Genomic DNA, 19,004 nt, shown 5'->3' with positions numbered 1-19,004 from the left:
GGAATGCATGAGTGCACAGTGCAGGGCGGGGGCTGGGAAGCAGCAGCAGGAGGGATATAAGCTGTGCAGGGGGTGCTCTGCACAAGGTGGGGTGCAGGGAGGCATGTGGTGCAGCTGGGGGTGCCCAGGCACATAGTGCAATAGGGAGGTGCCCTACACATGGTGCAGTGTCAGGAGTGCCTAAACTTGCAGTGCAGCAGGGGGCATGCTGGGTACAGCACCAGGGGGAGGGGAGGGGAGGGGAAGGGAGGGGAGGGGGGCACATGGTGCAGTAGGAAGGACCCCTGGGGGCATGACGCAGCGGTGGAGGGTGAAGCATACAAGCTCTGGGGCCCATGGCTCCTGCTGGTGTGGCCCCTGCTAGTGGAGCCCGTTCTAGAGTGGCCTGTGAGGGGCATACAGTCACTTAGAGGTTGGACAGCCCTGGGCTGGATGATCCTTGAGTTTCCTTCCAGTTAGGCTTCTAGTTTCCTTCTAGTTAGCCCAAAGTTAAGGATCAGCATGATCAAGTCCTAGAAATGGCTCCATGGGAAGAATGTTGCTGAAGTTTGGGGCTTTGAGACTAGCACACACGAGGAGAATGAGGTACAGCGCATGGAAGTAAAAAGCTGACAAATTCTGACCTGAAATAAGGCCATTTCTCATGGTAAGGGTATAAAATCAATTAAATGGTTTATCAAGCCCTGTGCTAGATTCACCATTACTTGAAATCTTTAAACCCAGATAGGCTCTGGGTGAGTATGTGTGTGTCTGTCTATCTATCTATCTATCTAGAGAGAGCGATCTATCTATAGATAGATATTCTATAAATCAGCCAGGAGTTATTCAACAAGATGCAGGAATAACTCAGGAAAATCCTATGCTTTATTTTATACAGTAGGTCAAAGTAAATGATTATAAAGATCCCTTCTGGTTTCAAATGATATAAAAACTCAGGAAATGGCCATGTTAATATTACCCATGCTAGGTTACCTCTGGCCTCTTGTTATATGCATTATGATATACAGTAGTCTTTCATTACATGATTTATTCTGTATGCATTTGATTATTTTCAAAGGACTCAAATTATTTTCAGAGCACTCAATGAAAGAGGCAGCTGTTCAACAGTTCCCTTAATCCTCATTGTTCAGGGGGTGCCCCATGCCTCATTTGTTACTGACCGCATGACTTTTTTTCAGACTTTTTAGTGGGGCTCATTGTCTGACTCTGTGTGTGTTGGACAAATACTAATGAATTTATCCTCACAACAAACCTTTGCTGTCAGGAAGTGGTATTATTTCCATGGTAAAAACAAGGAACCGATGTACAAAGATTCAATTGATTTAGGAAAGATTATAGTTCATGGAAGGCATTTCAAAATAACCCTGTCCTTGCCCAGTTTCACGGACGTAACCATAAGAGTGATTTTCCTCTTTCCCTGTACAGCTGAGCAGTGGGGCTACTAACACCCGTCTCACTAATTGCATACCATACAACAACTGTAGTGAATGAGGTGAAAGATTTCTGTAACAGACCAAATTGCTATGTAACCCTCCCCATTCTGTATCCACTATACAAAATAGAGTAACTCAGAAGTGATGCTGGAACAAATGAGCATGGGGTTCCCATAATAGCACTATATTGTTCTGTATGGGCAGGAACCTTTAACTTAGCCATTTTGCAGCTTTTGTGTGAGTGTGTCCTTGCAACTTCGGTATTCTTTTAATGTAGTTTATGTGTTACAGAATTTCCCACATTCTTTAAAAGGAAAAAAAATGTGGAAGCAAAGCAATTCCAGTACCTGCTTGGGATCAGGAAAATGCTCTGCATCACATTGTGAGATTAGTGAGGCAGATATACTTGCTTCATTCTATGCATTCCCTTTCTGTATTGCATCGGCTATCCCTTGGCACCTGGACTTGTTCAGTGAGCACTTTCATTGCTAGTAGAAAATGACATGACCTGAAAGCTTTCCAAGTTGCACATTGGTGCAGACCAATTAGAAGATTGGCAGCCCATGAAAAGATGGCATTGCAAAGTCCATTGTGCACATATAAAATACAGCTTTGAAACTTTTACAGCTGTGATTTAAATTGAAAAGGAGAGACAAGGGATGGCAATGACCATGGAGCTTTCACATTTTGCTAGAAGAAAAATGGCTTAGTGTTATAAACATCAGGTCTTAAATATAACTCTCCCTGGAGACATCAGTTTACTAAGCAGTTGGCTCCGACCTTTGTTCTCAAAGATAACGTAGATACACTGCGTTCCATATTAGGTGTCCATGGGTGATTTTATTCCACTATGCCCACGTCCTAAAAATCTATTACTTCTGTAATAATGTGAGAGTGGTGTTGTAGTTGTGAGTGCCCACTAAATATGGGGGAGGCAAGGATTTTGTGGGTGATAACTTTTATTGAAACAACTGCATGGGTGGAAAGGATGTAGACAAGTTTTGGGGCACAGGGTACCCTTCCTGAGAAAGTCACAGCTTGAGCTAAGTAACAGATAGAACAACAAATGGCCTGTGTAAAACAACAAATGGGTGTGTGGGCAGTGGGGCAGGCAGGCTGGACAGGGGAGTGCAGGAGGAAAGGGTCAGCCAGGGCCTCCTGCACTTGGTGCCCTGGCCTCTGCTGGCGGGTGCACAGCTCTCCTGGGGCCTGGGGCCAGCAAGGCCAGCACCATGGCCAGCAGGAACACGGGGTAGCGCGGTGCTGGGTGTCACTGGCAGGGGCAGAGGCTGGAGCAGTCATAACGAAGGGAGGCAGGGTGGGCAAAAAGGGAGGTACTATATGCTGCATCTGAGCTGGGCACAGGCTCCTGGGCAGGGAAGGGGCTGGCCAGTGATCTGCTATGTTTCCAAGATGGCTGCTGTCACGACCCAGTGATTTTTGTGCCTCGGCACTATGGAATTTCCTGGCCACATGAGAGCTCCTTTGCACGGCAGAGTGTTCTGCTGCAATTGAGAGCCTGCGTGCAGGAGAGTTCCCGCTAATTTGCAGTTTCCTTTGCAGGATGCATTTCTTCTTTGCAGCACAGAGATGCACGGTGCAAAGAGTTCCCACTATTTGGATGCAAATTTGTGCCCCGTTATTGGCCAGTGCTAAATTATTCACACGTGGCGGCGAGTAATTGGCTCGCTGGCCGTTTAAAATTCCGCGCGACTTCCGCCCAAGTCGAAGAGCTTTGAGCACGCTGCAGAGTGCCTCTGAAGTTATCTGACTTGTGGCTGCCGATCGATAGACTGATCAACCATCAATCTTTCTTCCCGTCACCGAGCGCAACCCCGACGTACCCCTTTCCCCGCCGGCTTCGAATTGCGGATGGATTAACTGGCTTGGGCCTCGCCAGCTGGAACAACTCGTGTGGTTGTTCCGACGACCGGACCACCTGCGTCGTGATTGCAAGCGGCGTGAGTAAAGTTTTTGCAACCAATAAGTTGTGTCTGCCTCTCCATTCACCAGCCCGCCCTGACGTACGAGCGTAACTCGAGTCGGCCCTGGCCGTCCGAGACAGCTGCCAAGTGCTGGCAACAGGTTTTTGGCTTCTAAAGATGGCTGCCAAGTGCTGGCAGCTGGAGCCAGACCCTGGAGCTCCCCCTGGTGGCCACAGAGGCACATGGCAGGGCTGGAGAGGCTTGGCACTAAATTTAGTGCCAAGTTTCTGCACGTGTAGACACCTGCCAAAAATCACTTAATGCACATTAGCTGAATGTACAATGAATTTAGTCACAACTCATTGCACATGCAGATGTGTCCTATATGTATATAAAAACACTTTGCTTAGAGGAATGGAGCCCAGCTGCAAAATATGAGAAAAGAGACATTAGCAAGAGTAACAAACAGACAAAGAAATGCAATAGAAAAGGATAACCTGACTAGGGGGCGAGAGAAGAGGAGCCTTATCACCAAGGAGTAGAGAAATTAGCAGGGATTGCAGATAGATTGTAATGAGCTATGAAGTTGATATCTGTGTTTATTCGTTGGCCTTTTTAGTGTCCAGCAAGCTTTTGAATTTTTGTTCTCTGGTCCATCTTCTGCAAATGTTTTGTAAATTTGCCTCCTGCATAAGAACTGTGAAGTCAGAGAGGGAATAGCTGATTTGTGAACAACATTCTACCCATGTTCATGTGTCTCTGTCCTTTATCTTTTTCCTGCGTTCATTCATTCTGGTACATATTTTTTATAGTTTCACCCACATAGTTTCCATGAGGGCATCTGGTGCACTGGATGAGATATATACCACATTCTGTGATAGACATATGTGAGCTCTGTGAGTTCTGATAGTTTCATGGTAGGAGGTGCTGATTTGTTGTGTCAGTGGAAATGAGCTGATAGGTAAAAGTTAAGCTCCCTAAAGAAGAAAAAGCTAAATTGCAGTCAAGCATACAATCTTAACTCTTTCATTGTACATCGACATTACAAGGAAGCCTTCAATCATATCCCATTTCACAGATAATGCAAAAAATGTACTATTTCCCTCTCTGGCTTAGGAGAAAATCAGCATAGCCTCTCTTAATACTGTACACTATTTAGTCGATGCTCAAATAAGTAAAGAGCATGAAAGCTATTTGTATTATATTCAACGTGGTGAGTTGCTGAGCACTCATGCCCCTTTCTAGCAAAACAGGCACAGGCTTAACTTTAAGCATGAGAGCAGTTCTGTGTATTGCATCAGCATCAGGTCACAAAAGCATTGGATGCAGGTGTCGCCGTGGATGTAGTCTTTCTGGACTTCAGCAAGGCCTTTGATGCTGTCTCCCACCCCATCCTCATTAAAAAACTAGGCGGCTGTGGCATGGATGCCTACAGAGTCAGATGGATTGCAAATTGGCTGAAGGGTCGTACTCAGAGGGTGGTGGTGGATGGGTCATATTCGACCTGGGGGGAAGTGGGCAGCGGAGTCCCCCAGGGCTTGGTCCTTGGGCCCGCACCGTTCAATTTCTTTATCAGCAATTTGGACGACGGGGTGAAAAGCAACCTGTTTAAATTTGCTGATGATACCAAAATTTGGGGGGAGGTGGGCACGCTGGTAGGGAGGGAAAGACTGCAGCAAGACCTGGATAGGTTGCAGGGGTGGGCTAACAAAAACAGGATGCGTTTCAATACGGACCAGTGCAGGGTGCTGCACTTGGGCAGTAGTAACCAGCAGCACACATATGAAATGGGAAACTCCCTTCTTGAGAGCACGGAGGCAGAAAGGGATCTTGGAGTCATTACGGACTCCAAGATGAACATGGGCCGACAATGCGAGGTCACGGTCGGACACTGGTCAGGCCACAGCTGGAGTACTGTGTCCAGTTCTGGGCACCGCACTTGAAGAGGGATGTGGACAACATTGAGGGGGTTCAGAGGAGGGCCACCCACATGATCTGGGGACAGCAGGGCAGACCCTTCAATGAGAGGCTACGGGACCAGAGCCTGTTCAGCCTTCACAAGAGAAGGCTGAGGGGGGACGTGGTGACCATCTATAAACTCACTAGGTGGGACCAGAAGGGTTTGGGGGAGACCTTGTTTCCCCTAGCGCCCCCCCAGGATAACAAGGAATAATGGGCACAAGTTGTTGGAGAGTAGGTTCAGATTAGACATCCATAAGAACTACTTCACAGTCAGGGCGGCTAGGATCTGGAACCAACTTCCAAGAGAAGTGGTGCTGGCTCCTACCCTGGGGGTCTTTAAGAAGCGGCTCGATGCCTACCTGGCTGGGGTCATTTGAGCCCAGTTTTCCTCCTGCCCAGGCAGGGGGTCGGACTTGAAGATCTACAAGGTCCCTTCTGACCCTACTTCTATGATTCTATGATTTTCTAGTTTTAATGTTAAAATTATAGGGCACTTTTATACATGCTCCAGGCTGGGAGAAGCAGCGCTTTAATTAAAGTGCCGTAGTTTCTCATGTATCAGTGTCCCCGTGCTTCAAAATGGTGGTGGGGGCACTTGAACTGCAGCTCATTGAACAAGCTATAGTTCAAGTGCCCTCGCTGCCATTTTGAAGCTCAGGGATGCTAATACACGAGACGCAGACCTGATTAATTGAGTCTGCTCCGACGCGTTGCAATTACAGTGCATCAGAGCAACCTCTGTGCTCATGTACAGGCACCCATAGTTATTACATGGCTTTGGAAACAATACAGGATCCCATGCATGGTAGCTACATACATGGTTATTGTATTAATGCAATCTAAGATATGTAGTTAGTTGTGTAGCCTGCCTAAGTCCAGAGTCGAGATTAGACCACTTCAGCTTGATGCCATAGAAAAAAAGAGAAACAGGACCCCATGCATAGTAACTACATTGGTACAGAATTGTACTTGCAGAGGAGTAGGAGGGATCCAGCTATTTTCTTCCTTTTTAAATTTGATTTGACTATTTTAAAAACGTTGTCATCATGCTGATGGTAGACAGGAAAAGCTTCTCCTGGTGGAGTTGTGTAGGATGGTTGTCAATCAGATTTGAGCTTGACACTGCACACATGAAATAGTAGGACTTTTGCCTCTGGTTTTAGTAGAAGCATAATCAAGCCCTTAGCCCCCTTTCCTCATGCCCAACTTTAATTCCCTGCCTAGTGATGATACGTACTGTCCTCTAAACTTTGGGAACTACAAACTTTTATTCTTTCTCCTGCCTCGCTACTACACACAAAAAAAATTGTTTTTGATAGAGTAATGACAAAGACAGCTGGTAGTTCAGAGTGGCAAGTTTACTAACTGCTTACGGACATTGAATATTATTTAGCTTGAAAACAATCTTTGAAATATTGGCCAACTCCACTAATACATTGTATTTTCTGTAGCATTTTCTATCAAAGGAACTCAGTAGGATGTAAAATTTCAAGTTATTTTGGCTGTATTCCACCTTGTTTCTCCAGGCCAATTTAAAAACAGTGGAACAGGGAACACAAATGATTTGGCAAAGGATTAGCAAAATAGTCTCCAGAGCTCCTGCATTTCAGTTTACATACCTTAACCCCAGAACATACCGTGAGTGTTTTATAGTTCTCAGTGCTTAATTCTGTGAAAGGTATATCAATGCTTGTAAGTAGTGAGCTGTAAATTCAGATACAAAGAAGAGATCACAGTAGTTAAAAATTGCAAGTAAATGCTCACCGAAGTATTTGGTACAGAGAGGAGAAAACAATTAGCCCAAACAGTGCCTAAACAGTTAATCTAGTTTAAGTTTTCTTCTTATATGAGACACTCTTAGAATGTCACCAGATTGTATTAACCTTTGTATGTACTGAAGTTTCAGAATAGTTATTATTATGGAAATACTAGCAAAATGCCCATCGTGAATGACTGGGGGAGAGGGGGCAGGGGGGAGAACAGCGTCTGGCCCGTGCCCTCCCTGCCCGCTGCTCCGGGTCCTGCCCTGCTCCCCAACACTTCCTGCCACAACTTTGGGTCATGCCCAGCTCCACCCTGACTCCTCATCGCTCTGGGCACGAGGGAGTGTGGTGCGTGGCTGCGCGGGGGCAGGGCAGCATGTGGTCACAGGGCATGATGCGGGAGTGGCCCTGGTATGGGGAGCACTTGATGGCTGCCCCGGGGTGTGGCGCAGGGGGTACAGTGCACGACTGCTGGCGCACAGCCGTCAGGCATGGCATGGGAAGCAGGCACAGTGCGGGGAGCGCCCACTAGCTGTGGCTGCATGGTGCGGGGAGCAGCACCAGGGTGTGGCACAGGGCGCACAGGGGAGCGTGTCATGCAGTTGTGCAAGGGGGGTGTCGTGTGGCCATGGGGCACGGCGCAGAGTGGCCATGGCACAGGGAGTTCCCACTGGCTGTGGCTGTGTGGCATGGGCAGCAGCCTTGGGTGTACAGAGCTCATGGGGGCGTGTAGCGTGTAGGCAGGAGTGGTCTGTGGCCGCAGGGCACGGTGTGGGGAGCGGCCACAGCAGGGGGAGCACCTGCTGGCTGTGGCCGCCTGGCCTGGGGCTTGGCCCCGGGGTGTGGCACAGGGTGCAGGGGGTGCAGCCGGTGGGTGCTCATGAGGGGGACAACATGGCGTGCAGCTGTGGAGTGCCACGCAGGGAGTGGGCGCGGGGGCACACGTTGCACCGTGGCCTTGTGCTGCAGCCAGTGGGCGCTGCCTGTGCCCACTTGCCCACTCCCTTTGGGGCTCCCTGTGGCCACACGCCAGGCCTTGCCCCCATGGCCCACAGCTGGCGGGCACTCCTGGCTCTGGGAGGTGTGGTGTGCGGCTGCATGCTGCTGCGCAGGGAGTATAATTTTATTATATTCAAATTTTTGTTACTGTTTCAGTTGATGTACTCTTCTGTAATTTATAACCTTTCAGAGTTTAGCACACAGTTGTCTTTCAACTTTTTCTTATAAAAGGGAAGAGGGGTTAACAGCTTTCATTTAATTAATGTTAATTTTCCCAAGTTAATCAGGACTTTTAACAAAGTATTCTAATGCTTGTTCTTTTGTTTTTGACAGCTAATTTAAATAGCATTCTGTTGAATTCAAAGCAAAATAATTTTTCCTTAATGTTGATAGGCATTAACAGCCAGTTTACTGTAGGGTTTTAATGAATCAACACGTCTCTATTTGTCAAGCTGCTTAATATATTTTATTTTATATTACTGATGGGTGGTATTTTGTAAAGTAAAATTAAACATGACTTTGTAATAATTAGTCACTTTGAAAATGGCATATGCCTTTCTGGCTAGTAATTAATTCACTTTGCAGTATAGTATAAAAGGAAGTGATTTCACAACAACGTAAGTTAAACCAAGTGGTCCTTTTATAGACTCACTCCTGCAAAACTGTCCATCATTAAGAAACTATGATTAAGGTTGGGACCAAATTCCAACAAGCTCTGAGACACAGGTGGAATAATCCTACAAACAGGAAAGAATACCTTATACAAAGCACATGAATATATCACGTATTTTGCTCAAGGCTTTGTAAGGAGCTGTTCTGAACGATCTTTGTGCAGGTGCATGCGTGCGTGCATGAGCGTTCCAGTCCCTTCCCCCCTTCACTCTCTCTCACACACACACACACACACACACACACACACACACACACTGACATACCTGCTGCTGGCTCTGAGTTTTCTGCTTATGCATGTGAATACAGTCAGCCACAACTGGCTGTATAGGATTGATCCAGCACCTTCAGAAATGTATGGGAAACTTCACATTGAACTATTTTTTATCATATATTATATGAGTATATGGCTTACTGGCTGGATCTACTCTTTTTAAGAGACTGTCTCTAGAGCTGAGAGATGTTTTTATTGAATGCTAATCTTCAACTTTATTTGTACATAAAGTACCATGTAAGGGTTTCTCAGATATAATTATAATTTCAATATGGCTTTAGCTTTTGTGGCTGTTAGAATCTCTCTTTTCCACAGGCATTTGTATCATCAAAATAGCTGAGATACTGACCCCCTGCACAAGACTAAATACTTTTAAATACTAATACTAAATACTACTACTACTTTTTTGCACCTAGCAGGTACCTTGCTATGTAGCTGAAATTATTGGCACTTTCACATATTGTTTCCATCTATGGCAGAACATTATTGCCCAGGTATGAGTGTAGCGCTTGGAAGCAAAATAGAGAAGGTAGCTTAGTGGCTCTATCAGTTCCCCAGAAAGGAGGAGACCCAGGGTCCACCCTTTCCTGTGTATCACAAAGGGTTTAAATCTATAATTCCTACTTCCCCACCAAGTTTTCTAACCATCAGCCCATAGGCTAGGAATTACCCAGAAGGCTCTCTGCACCAGAAGCTAGCCCACAGGGCAGCTAGAAGAGAAAAGGACTAGAAGACTTGCAAAGCAAAAGGAAGGTGTCTAAATGAGTTGAATGCTGACTTGAAGAGGTGCAGGTTCCGGTCCCAGTAAGGCAGATATTATCCCATTTATTTAACCATGAATATCAAGTTCAAGGACAGGAGCCGGAACCCAGGGCTTATTCCATTCCAGGGCAATATCTGTTTGACTTAGCCATCCGCCCTCTGCTTTGCCCATCTCCTTCCCACACTATATATCTTTCTTTGCCTTTTCACTACCCGATAGGCCAGCTTCACATAAAGGGCTAGAAATTGTTCTGGGTAGTGCATAGCCTATACCTGGTGATTTAATGTCTTTGATAGAAAGCAGGAGATGTAGGGTCAAACACACTCTGCCCTGGGGGAGAAGGAGTTAGGACTTGTCTCTCCTGCTCCACATGGGTGACTGGTGCCTCCTGAATTGGGGAGGGGGCAGCAGGGCATAACTAGGGAGGGGTCCCCCAGCAGCCAGCTGGCAACATGCTAGTGCTAGTGCCCCCCTACCAGCCAGAGTGCTCGCTGTTGGGGGGGGGTGCTAGCACTCTTGGGGGGGGTCACATGCCTCCCCCCCACCCCCGTCCCTCCCTACGTGTCACCTATGCTGCTTCTTAAGCAAGGTCACACCTATTGACCTCAGAGTGGGGAGGCCTGCCGTCCTCTTCTTTCAAACAGTTACTATTCATGCTTTTTCTGCAACTCAAGTTTCAGGACTTACTAGCAGCACAGGCAAGCCCAGGCATTTCTAGTCTACCCTGAAGCCTCAGCAGCCAGAGCTCAGCCTTTGGAGCATGCTCAGAAGGGAAATTCATGGCAAGCATAGTCTCACACATGAAAGAAGAATCCAAATAGTGCCTAAGGGGCAAAAACTGCAGTTACGCAGTCACGTAGGTGCCACTTGGGTACATCAAGATAATACATGATTTAGTTCTAACTGTATAGCTTCCCTGTATCTCTCTCTCTCTTTTTTTTTTTTTTTTTGAAGAAAAGGGCTACCTTGTCTTGTAAAGGAGGGTTGAGGATCTTTGCAGTTGAATTCACTGAGATGGATTATCGGACTGAATGCAGTCAAGAAGGACAAAGGTGTAAAGCAAATCCATTTTATCATATAGTCCTGCTATTTAGTATGTGTGATGACACATAAAATATTAAATCACAATACTTATGACACGGGACATAGTGGTTATCAAAGAGATTGATGCAGTAGTCAATAACCTCCATCAAAGGCATACTGTAGGGACTCACAAATACATGATGTGTCTGCTTACTGGTTGATTATTATAGTAACACAATGGTACTAAAAGTGCCATTCAGGCATTTCCAAGCTTTGACTGTCTGCTGCTGCTGCAGAGTGGAATGGTGAAAATATGACTTTGAAAAGAGATTATAGAAATGGCTTCTTACGCAGCAGACCTACTCCGGGGGCCTACTGAATCTATCGATCATTTTAGTGATTTTTTTTTTTTTTACTACTGTTGGCCCTGCAGACCCAACACAGTAAAGAGAATGTATGTTGACTCCTGTTCTTTCATGTGCATCCACAGTATTGTTTGCTTAGGTCCAGCTAATTACAGTAGAGCAAACCACTGTAAGTAAGGTCGTGCTAGAAGACCCACTGGTCATTAGTTTGCTGATATTGGGGGTGGTACAGAAATGAAGGGCTAATTTGTCATGCAAGATGCTTTTTACTGGTGGTCAGGGTGCAGCACAGGGTGCAGCAGAAAGAATGCAGTGGGCAGTCTCCAACCTCAGAATAGGAGGACTGGTAGCTAGAAAATATCTTTATAATTGTAAACTGAGGCCATATGATCAGCTATCCATTTAAGCACACTAAGCACAGGACACAGTCTTGATAATTTTCAAATGTCAGCCCCTTTTTAGAACACACTACCACTTTTAAGAAAGCTCTCTAACCAACTGTGGTGTTGACAGAGCTTAGTAGAGGCTGCATAATTGATTTTTCCAGTTCTATATAGAATACAAATGATGGTGATAGGTTCTGAGTGTATAGCATCTTTCTGCTGCAGTATTTGAATTCAATTAGCAATACTTAACAATAACAAGCTAAGAAATAGCATAGTTAAATGACCAGCTCTTTTAAAACTCTGTAGCACAAAGTTGACTCTCTGTTTTAATTCACAGGAGGAGACAGAATGTCCTTCCTCTCTCTCTGTTATCAAAGAGAGGACAAGAAGTGAAAATCTAGATGATGATATCTTTGCACTTGATGATCTATCTTCTGATGAAGAATATTACATAGAAGAAAGCAGAGCATCCCGGTTCAAAAAATCAGGCATGAAGGGCATAGATAATATCAAAAAGGCATTTTCAAGGGAAAATATGCAGAAAACCAGACAAAATTTTGGCAAGAAGGTGAACAGGCTCCAAAGCAGAATAGTGACGCCAGAGAGGAGAGAGAGAATTCGGCAGTCAGGAGAGAAGCTAAAACAATCTGGGCTAAGATTCAAGAAAACAATTTCACAAGCAGCTCCAACTAAGGAGACCTTCAAGATCAATAAGAAAAACAAAGAACGAACAGTAGCTGAAGGTCAGGAAGAAGCCCAGGCAATTGGGGGACATGCACCTGCTGAGAGTGGGGCAGCAGAGCCCGTCACAGAAGAGATCTCCTACACGGAAGTGATTACTAAAGTAAAGAAAGACAAAGGCAGTGGAACAAAACGTGAGTCCCAGCCAGCAGAAAAAGGTGTGGTCGCCCCTGAAACAACAGTTCTTAAACAGGAGACAAAAGAAGAAGGGGCAGATGATGTTCCTCTGCTGGACTTAAAGCAATCGGTATAAATGGTCAAGTAACGTCTACTATATTACTGCCATTGTAACTGAGAAGTTGGGGTACCTGTTCATTAGGGCTTTTAAGCATAATGTGTGATATTTTGTTGTTAGGTAAGAACAATGTATCAATGGTGCTCTATCATTTATACATGCATTAGCCAATATATTAAAATACTTATCATTAAGTCATATAAATAGAATTAAGAGTTTCTCCTCTCCCTCACTGATATGTATGTGTAACTCCTATTGATGCGAAAGGGAGTTACACGTGTACGCCTCTGCAGTAGTGTAACAATGGGTGAGGAAATGGGGTGAGCAGACGGGCCCTAGGTGCTGCCCAAGACAGGGGCTTGGAGACTATGCCAGAATGGAGCCGGGGGGCAGAGGGGGCACTCAGCTTCCCAACTCCCCACCATCTGCCTGCACCCTGCAATGACTCCAGGTCCAACAACGGACAGGGCAGAGCTGTACATAGTACACCAGTGCTGCCCAGTTACCCCTGTGCATCACAGGGAGAAAACCCCCTTATATTTTTAAAAGCAAATTATAATTTACACAACAGCCTTTTTCTATCTTCAATCTTATGCAGACCATGTCATCTCCAGCTCTTTCAGGGAAACTCCTCTAGCTGAACAGCACGTCGTAACCAAACTGTAATTTTCTGTTAGCGAAGAGACTACATGACTTGCTACTGCTGTGCGCTTCTCTTTTCGGGGCCCAGTTCAAAAAGCAGACAGAAATTCTTCATTTCAAGGGAGGTAAAACAAAAAGGCAGCAGAGATGCTAGGCTTGTGAGGACTGTGAGGTTGAGACCAACCCCAGCTTCCTCAGCGGCAAAAAGACGACTCAGAAGTGACTACAGGATTTGCAGAATTCTGGGAGTGAAGAGGGGAAAGTGATTGAGGAAGCCAAGAGATGAACTTTCTGCAGTAATAGGAGGTTAAAAAATGATGGGGCAAACTGAACATGGAAATATCAAAAGGATGGAGAGAATTCAAATAGACTATCTGTATTATGCAAAGTTTAATACAGGGTGTATAGTGCAGTTCGAGGAAGGCAATGGTATAAGCAAAACACGATGAAATGTGCAGATACTGAGTCATAGCTGGAAAAACCAAGCATGGAGGAACTAAAATGGATTTTGAAAAAAAAGCAGGTTTTGTTCACCTTCTCAGGGCCTGAACCATTTTATATTTATGCCTCTTCTCCATTCATATCCTTTTAAAACCAGTTTAAGATTTGTGAGGAGTAAACCAGTTTTTAAGGTCCTTGCTGAGGCAAAATTAATATTTTGTTTTCCTCTTCCTGCAGTTTGCTGAGCCTCAGCAATTAAAATCAATTCTGCAAAAAACTAGTGTAACACAAGTCAATCCATATCCTAGTGCTCTATTTCTTTCTCATCACTATTGACCAGTCATAGCCAAAGGGATTATGAGACAGGCACCATTTCCAAACATGAAATGTCATGTGTCTGGTGCACTGAGGAAGCAAGAATGAATCTATGCCCTGAAATAAGATGTGTGTGTAACACCACTGCCCTTGCTGAATAATCAGCCCATTCATGCTTAAATTGACTTGTCTCCTCAGCATTTATGTAAAATCAAATTTACAAAATTAGATATTAACAATTGTGATGCATATACAGTACTGACAACAGCTGTAAGCATGTACCTCATGTCCAAGGTCCCATTTTGACAGCAAACAACAGCTCAGTTATCTAGGGGACATTGCCTTAACTCTTAAAGCTGTCACTAAAACAGAGCCAGTTTGATTTCCAATATTTTGCCTGGCAGTTGTTTCATTTAGTCTTTAGTACCTAGACTGAGTGAAGGATTAACTATAACAGAAACTATGAAACACTAGTCATACAGGGTTAATAATGTACTGTGTAAATGACATCTCAAACACTTCCAATCAGATTAACATTGCCAGTTTGAGACAACTGACTTAATTGCATTGGGAGGCAAAGCAGGAGGACTGCAAGGGAGAAAGAAATTATCTTAAAATATAATTATACACCTTACCCTAATTGCTATAAAAAATAAAAAGCTTCAAGTAGTTCTTGCTGTTACAAAAGAAACTCCTTGAAGCTCATGGAGTTGTGTAATATTTTTCTTGCTCTTTATCACACTATAAATATCATAGATTGCATGGAGAATCAGGTTGACTGTTTATGTTATTTGGTCAGTGTACTGTTATGCATGGTTTGAGATTTTTCTTAGATTGGTAAAGAGTGATTGGTTACTGAAATAAAAAGCCCTGTAGAAACTCATTCTGTTTCTTTTATACATATTACAAGCTATCAAATGACACACATTACTTCAATATACAAATGATTTCCATGGTTGCTTGCTGGAAACTAAGTGCTGCAATGGAACAGTCGGTAGCTTTTCTAATTTTATTTTCACTTGACAAAGAAAAGGGCTGACAATTGGCATGGGGATTTTATTAAAACATCACATGTAAATTCTATCAAGACTATTTTAAAATAAAATTTGTACATCATCACATCTAAAGACTGATTAGAAAATGATTTGCTTACAGGCTTAAATGATACCCTTCATTTCAGCCATGTATTATGAAAGTTTCTTTGTTTGCTTCTGCTGCTTATTAGGCTATCAAGGTTAATTTGACTTCCCATGTCAAGGGAAAAAAAAAGTTATTAGAGCCTCTGTTTCCATACAGTGAAACATTCAATTCCAAATAGTGTCTGCTTTGAAGTTTAGATGTTCTGAACTCTCTTTCAAATCTCTAGCTCTCACTGAAGTCAGGAGATGTAAGTAGCTGCTCTACAGGGAGGAAGCGGAGAAAGCCTTCTGGCATGTGTGCTCATTTGGCGTCAGTGGCTCAGACTGTGTGATGAGCGTTTTGCACGCAGCTCAGAGAATGAATGTGACCCTCAAGTTCCTGTTCTCCATTCTGTTTTCCAAGAACAAAAAATCTGGCACTCTCAGCTAATTGTTGGCATGTGCACAAATGTAATTCCTCCTGGAAGTAAGAGCCCTGCTGTGTCTAAGTACAGAATAAATCTGACCACATGAGAAACTGAATCTTGTTTCTGAACCAGTTTGCTGGATCCCTGTTTAAATAGAAAGAAAAACTGGAGGCATTTGTGGGAAGAAAAAGAAAAGTTGTTAGAAAGGCATGAACGACAGACTCTTCTTCCCTCTTTCAAAGTAACAGCTGTTACTTTGAAATTGTCTGGACTAAAAAGCCAAACAACACTTTTCCTCCCAGTAGCTTTATATTGGGTTTGAACCCCCCCCCCCCAACCTGACTACTTAAAGGGCAAATGCAACCGCCTTTGGTTACATTAGAGGTTTATACACACAGATAGAAACTGCAGCCATTTTAGGTGGAGCTGTGTCTATGCCATCTCATGTTCCTTTCACTTCCATCAGTAACACTGATGCAAAGCACAGCAGCTCTGAGGAAGCTGATGAGTGCAAGGTTTGAGAGGACACAGAATCAGCAGCTATGAAGGCCACATCAATGTTGGCTCTGCTGCTTTCAAGGCTGCCACCAAAAAATAAGTACTGCCCACCCTTTCCTGTTCCTCACGCTCCAATCCCAGGGGCACTCCCTGCAACCTCCTGAAGGTTTCTGTCTCTTGCATTCTTGAGTGTGTGTGTGTGGGGGGGGGACAGTACTGCAAATCTTTCTGCTATTCATTGGATGTGTGTGCATTTTCCTTACTGTGCGTATAGGTCAGCATTTCCTAACCTGCACAAAATGTTACATGCATTTATACACAACCTCTATGACCTTATGCTCAAAGGAGGTAATGTTCAGATTGGGTGTGTAAATGTATATTTCCTAGCACAATACATCTGTCTAGCACAATAAATATTTCCTAGCACAATATATATTTCTTAGCACAATAAAAGTAAGAATGCCTAAAGATTAGATGTGTATATGCATGCATTTTTGTGTATATAAACTTATTCTACATCATCTTGAGTAACACCACAGCAGATCTGTTTGGAATTGAAACAGGGATTTGTAATTACACATTTTGAATGAAAAATGTGTGTGTAATGAAGAGGAGCTAGATGAAAAGAATCACAAAAGAATCACTATAAAATCTACGTAGAGCAGTAATTACAAGCAAGAGGGCTTTTTTAATATGCATATATTATGAATGTGGAATGAAGCATGTACTAGAATGAGCTAATTTATGCAGCAAATGGGAATACAAAGTGACTATTATTCTTGTGGGCGATACCTTTTATTGGACCAACTGCACGGTATCTAGACTTTTCACCTATAAATGTTTTCAATCTGAGAGATGTGAAGTTTCCTGGCTGATGTTTCCAAGTTAAAGATGCTTCTGGGAAAAAAAGTTAAGCAAGTCTATATGCAGGTATAGCTCTCTCTACAGATCTCATTTGCAAACGCTTATGCATCTGCGTGTAGTTAACTAGTACTTCATGCTACATGCAACAAATCCCCAAAGCCAGTAGCCCGGTCTTCCTATTTAACTGTATAGCTGTGATAAGCACTATTTTGAATCACAAAGTAGTGCAACACCTCTCATTGTCCAGTGATCAGGGGTTTGCACTGTTTTCAGATATAAGGAGAAAATGTATGTTAGATCTGTTCGTTGAGGCTTTTTGTACACAGGACAGGAGTACATGTTTCCTTGTAGTTTCTTTGGATCTGGTGGCACTGTAGTGCTGATAGCATACACATGGACCACTGGAAGACTTGTGAATAGTACCTAAAGAAAACAATAAGACAGAGCACTCAGAATTAGAGAGATATGGGACAGCCTCTGGAACCCACCAAAGACAAAATTAATGTTGGCTGCAGACAGGGGCATATCCAAGTTCTCTCTAAAGGGGGTGCAGGAGCAGCAACACACACTACAGGGGTGGCTGCACCCCTAGCTCCCAGCCTCCTCCACTCCCACCAATACAGGCAGCCTCCAGGGACTTTTTAAAGTCCCTAAAGCATGAGACAATCCCCTCTCCCATTTCCTTTCCCACTCCCCTGCCTGCCACTGTTGCTTTCCCTGCTGTTCTGAGGGCAGAGTGTGTGTGTGTGTGGGGGGGGGGGAGAGCACCAAAGCTGTTCCTGCTTGCCCCAGCCGGGCTGCACCAGGGCTGAGCTCATCTGGGGCAGGAACAACAGCAACAGCAGGGTGGGAAAGTAGTTACCCCCTCCCTACCCTGTCCCCTGGGGCAGGCACAGGCAAGGGGATGCGTCTGCTCAGCTGAGCCCAGCTCACATGCAGCCTGGCTGGGGTGGACAGGAACAGCTCTGGTACATCTGGTACATCCCACATTCTTGGGACATCAGGGAATGCAAAAGCAGCAGGTGAGGGATGGGGGAAGAGGAGGGGAGGGAGGATTTTAACCCCCTTTAGGGGTTTAAAATAGTCCTAGGAGGCTGCTGTGGTGCAGCCCAATCCAAAAGTGGGGTGCATCCACACCACTGTACCCCTTCTGGATCCATCTTTGGCTGCAGATAAGATCATACAAGTGGCTGCCCTGGGACACAGAGCACCATCTCTCCCATGTTGTTGCTTGTTTCTCTTGCTTTTTAGCTTATGTGAGTGCTCCTGGGCAGCTGCCCCCTCTTGGCAGTACATATGCCAGTCTCCAAGCAGGCAGAGCACAGAGTTGACATCCAATGCTCCTGCTTATCTCTGTATGATTCCAAAGTATCTTCAAGCCAGTGAAAGCCCAGGGCAGGCTGTGGAGTGAAGGCCTAGCTCTGTGCAAGCAAGTGAGAAGGAGAAGGTGAGAGTGGGAAGGCAGGTAGGAGTGCAGGAGAGAAGCCTTGCTTCTTCTTTTCCCCTACTAGCTTCTCTCCTCCTTCCCTCCCCTCTCCCCCAGCTTCTCCTTATTCAGTAGCAACAATAGAGCTTTTCCTCATGTGTTTTGGAGATTGTGTACCTTCAAAGAACAAAGAGGTACCCGTTGGGTGTTTATCTGAGCCTGATCCCTTCACTGTCTGAGATTCACCCAGCACTATAAATGATACTTGGTTGCAGCTAATAACTCTCAACGCCAACAGTCAACTTTATCACAGTTACATGCAGGATTTGCCATATGCTGGGAGCGTCTACATGAGACACTGACTGCGCAGTAGCATGTCACAGCATGGACAGTGTTAAAATGCTACTGCACAGTATTGTTAGGATACTATGCAGTAGCATTGCCTGAGACATGTTCGCTGGTGCTACTGTGCAGTAACTCTGGGTACTGCACATTTATTTAGTACTTGCTAATACAAGTACTAAACAAATGCGCAGTAATGACTGTGCAATAGCATCTCATGTAGATGCACCCGCTATGAATATAGGTGTGCTCCAACACGCCAAGGAAGGCACGCTTGTGGGAAATAATTCTTACCATAAACAGAGGGAGTTACACTTGGCAGAAGCAACAGCACCAGCCAGCAGGATCCATGGCTAATATAGGCATAAATTATCTCAACCATGTGTTATTAC

The 19,004-nt window shown here is 44.6% G+C and overlaps 2 protein-coding genes across 2 annotated transcripts in view; one reads left to right on the top strand and one right to left on the bottom strand.

Moving 5' to 3' along the window:
- The window catches only part of CAVIN4 (caveolae associated protein 4), a 47,876-nt gene extending 32,824 nt beyond the window's left edge, over positions 1 to 15,052 (top strand). The window contains exon 3 of the mRNA XM_006021500.3: positions 11,900 to 15,052. Within this exon, the coding sequence (XP_006021562.1) occupies positions 11,900 to 12,556 (657 nt within the window). The 3' untranslated portion in view covers positions 12,557 to 15,052. The remainder of the gene's footprint in view (positions 1 to 11,899) is intronic.
- Positions 15,053 to 15,794: 742 nt separating this feature from the next.
- LOC102384022 (dynein heavy chain 5, axonemal-like) overlaps positions 15,795 to 19,004 on the bottom strand; it is a 303,673-nt gene continuing 300,463 nt past the window's right edge. The window contains exon 76 of the mRNA XM_025201485.1: positions 15,795 to 17,267. Within this exon, the coding sequence (XP_025057270.1) occupies positions 17,049 to 17,267 (219 nt within the window). The 3' untranslated portion in view covers positions 15,795 to 17,048. The remainder of the gene's footprint in view (positions 17,268 to 19,004) is intronic.

This window comes from Alligator sinensis, unplaced genomic scaffold (assembly GCF_000455745.1).
Source record: "Alligator sinensis unplaced genomic scaffold, ASM45574v1 scaffold386_1, whole genome shotgun sequence".
NCBI classification, from domain to species: domain Eukaryota; kingdom Metazoa; phylum Chordata; order Crocodylia; family Alligatoridae; genus Alligator; species Alligator sinensis.
This window is presented reverse-complemented; position numbering and strand designations above follow the sequence as displayed.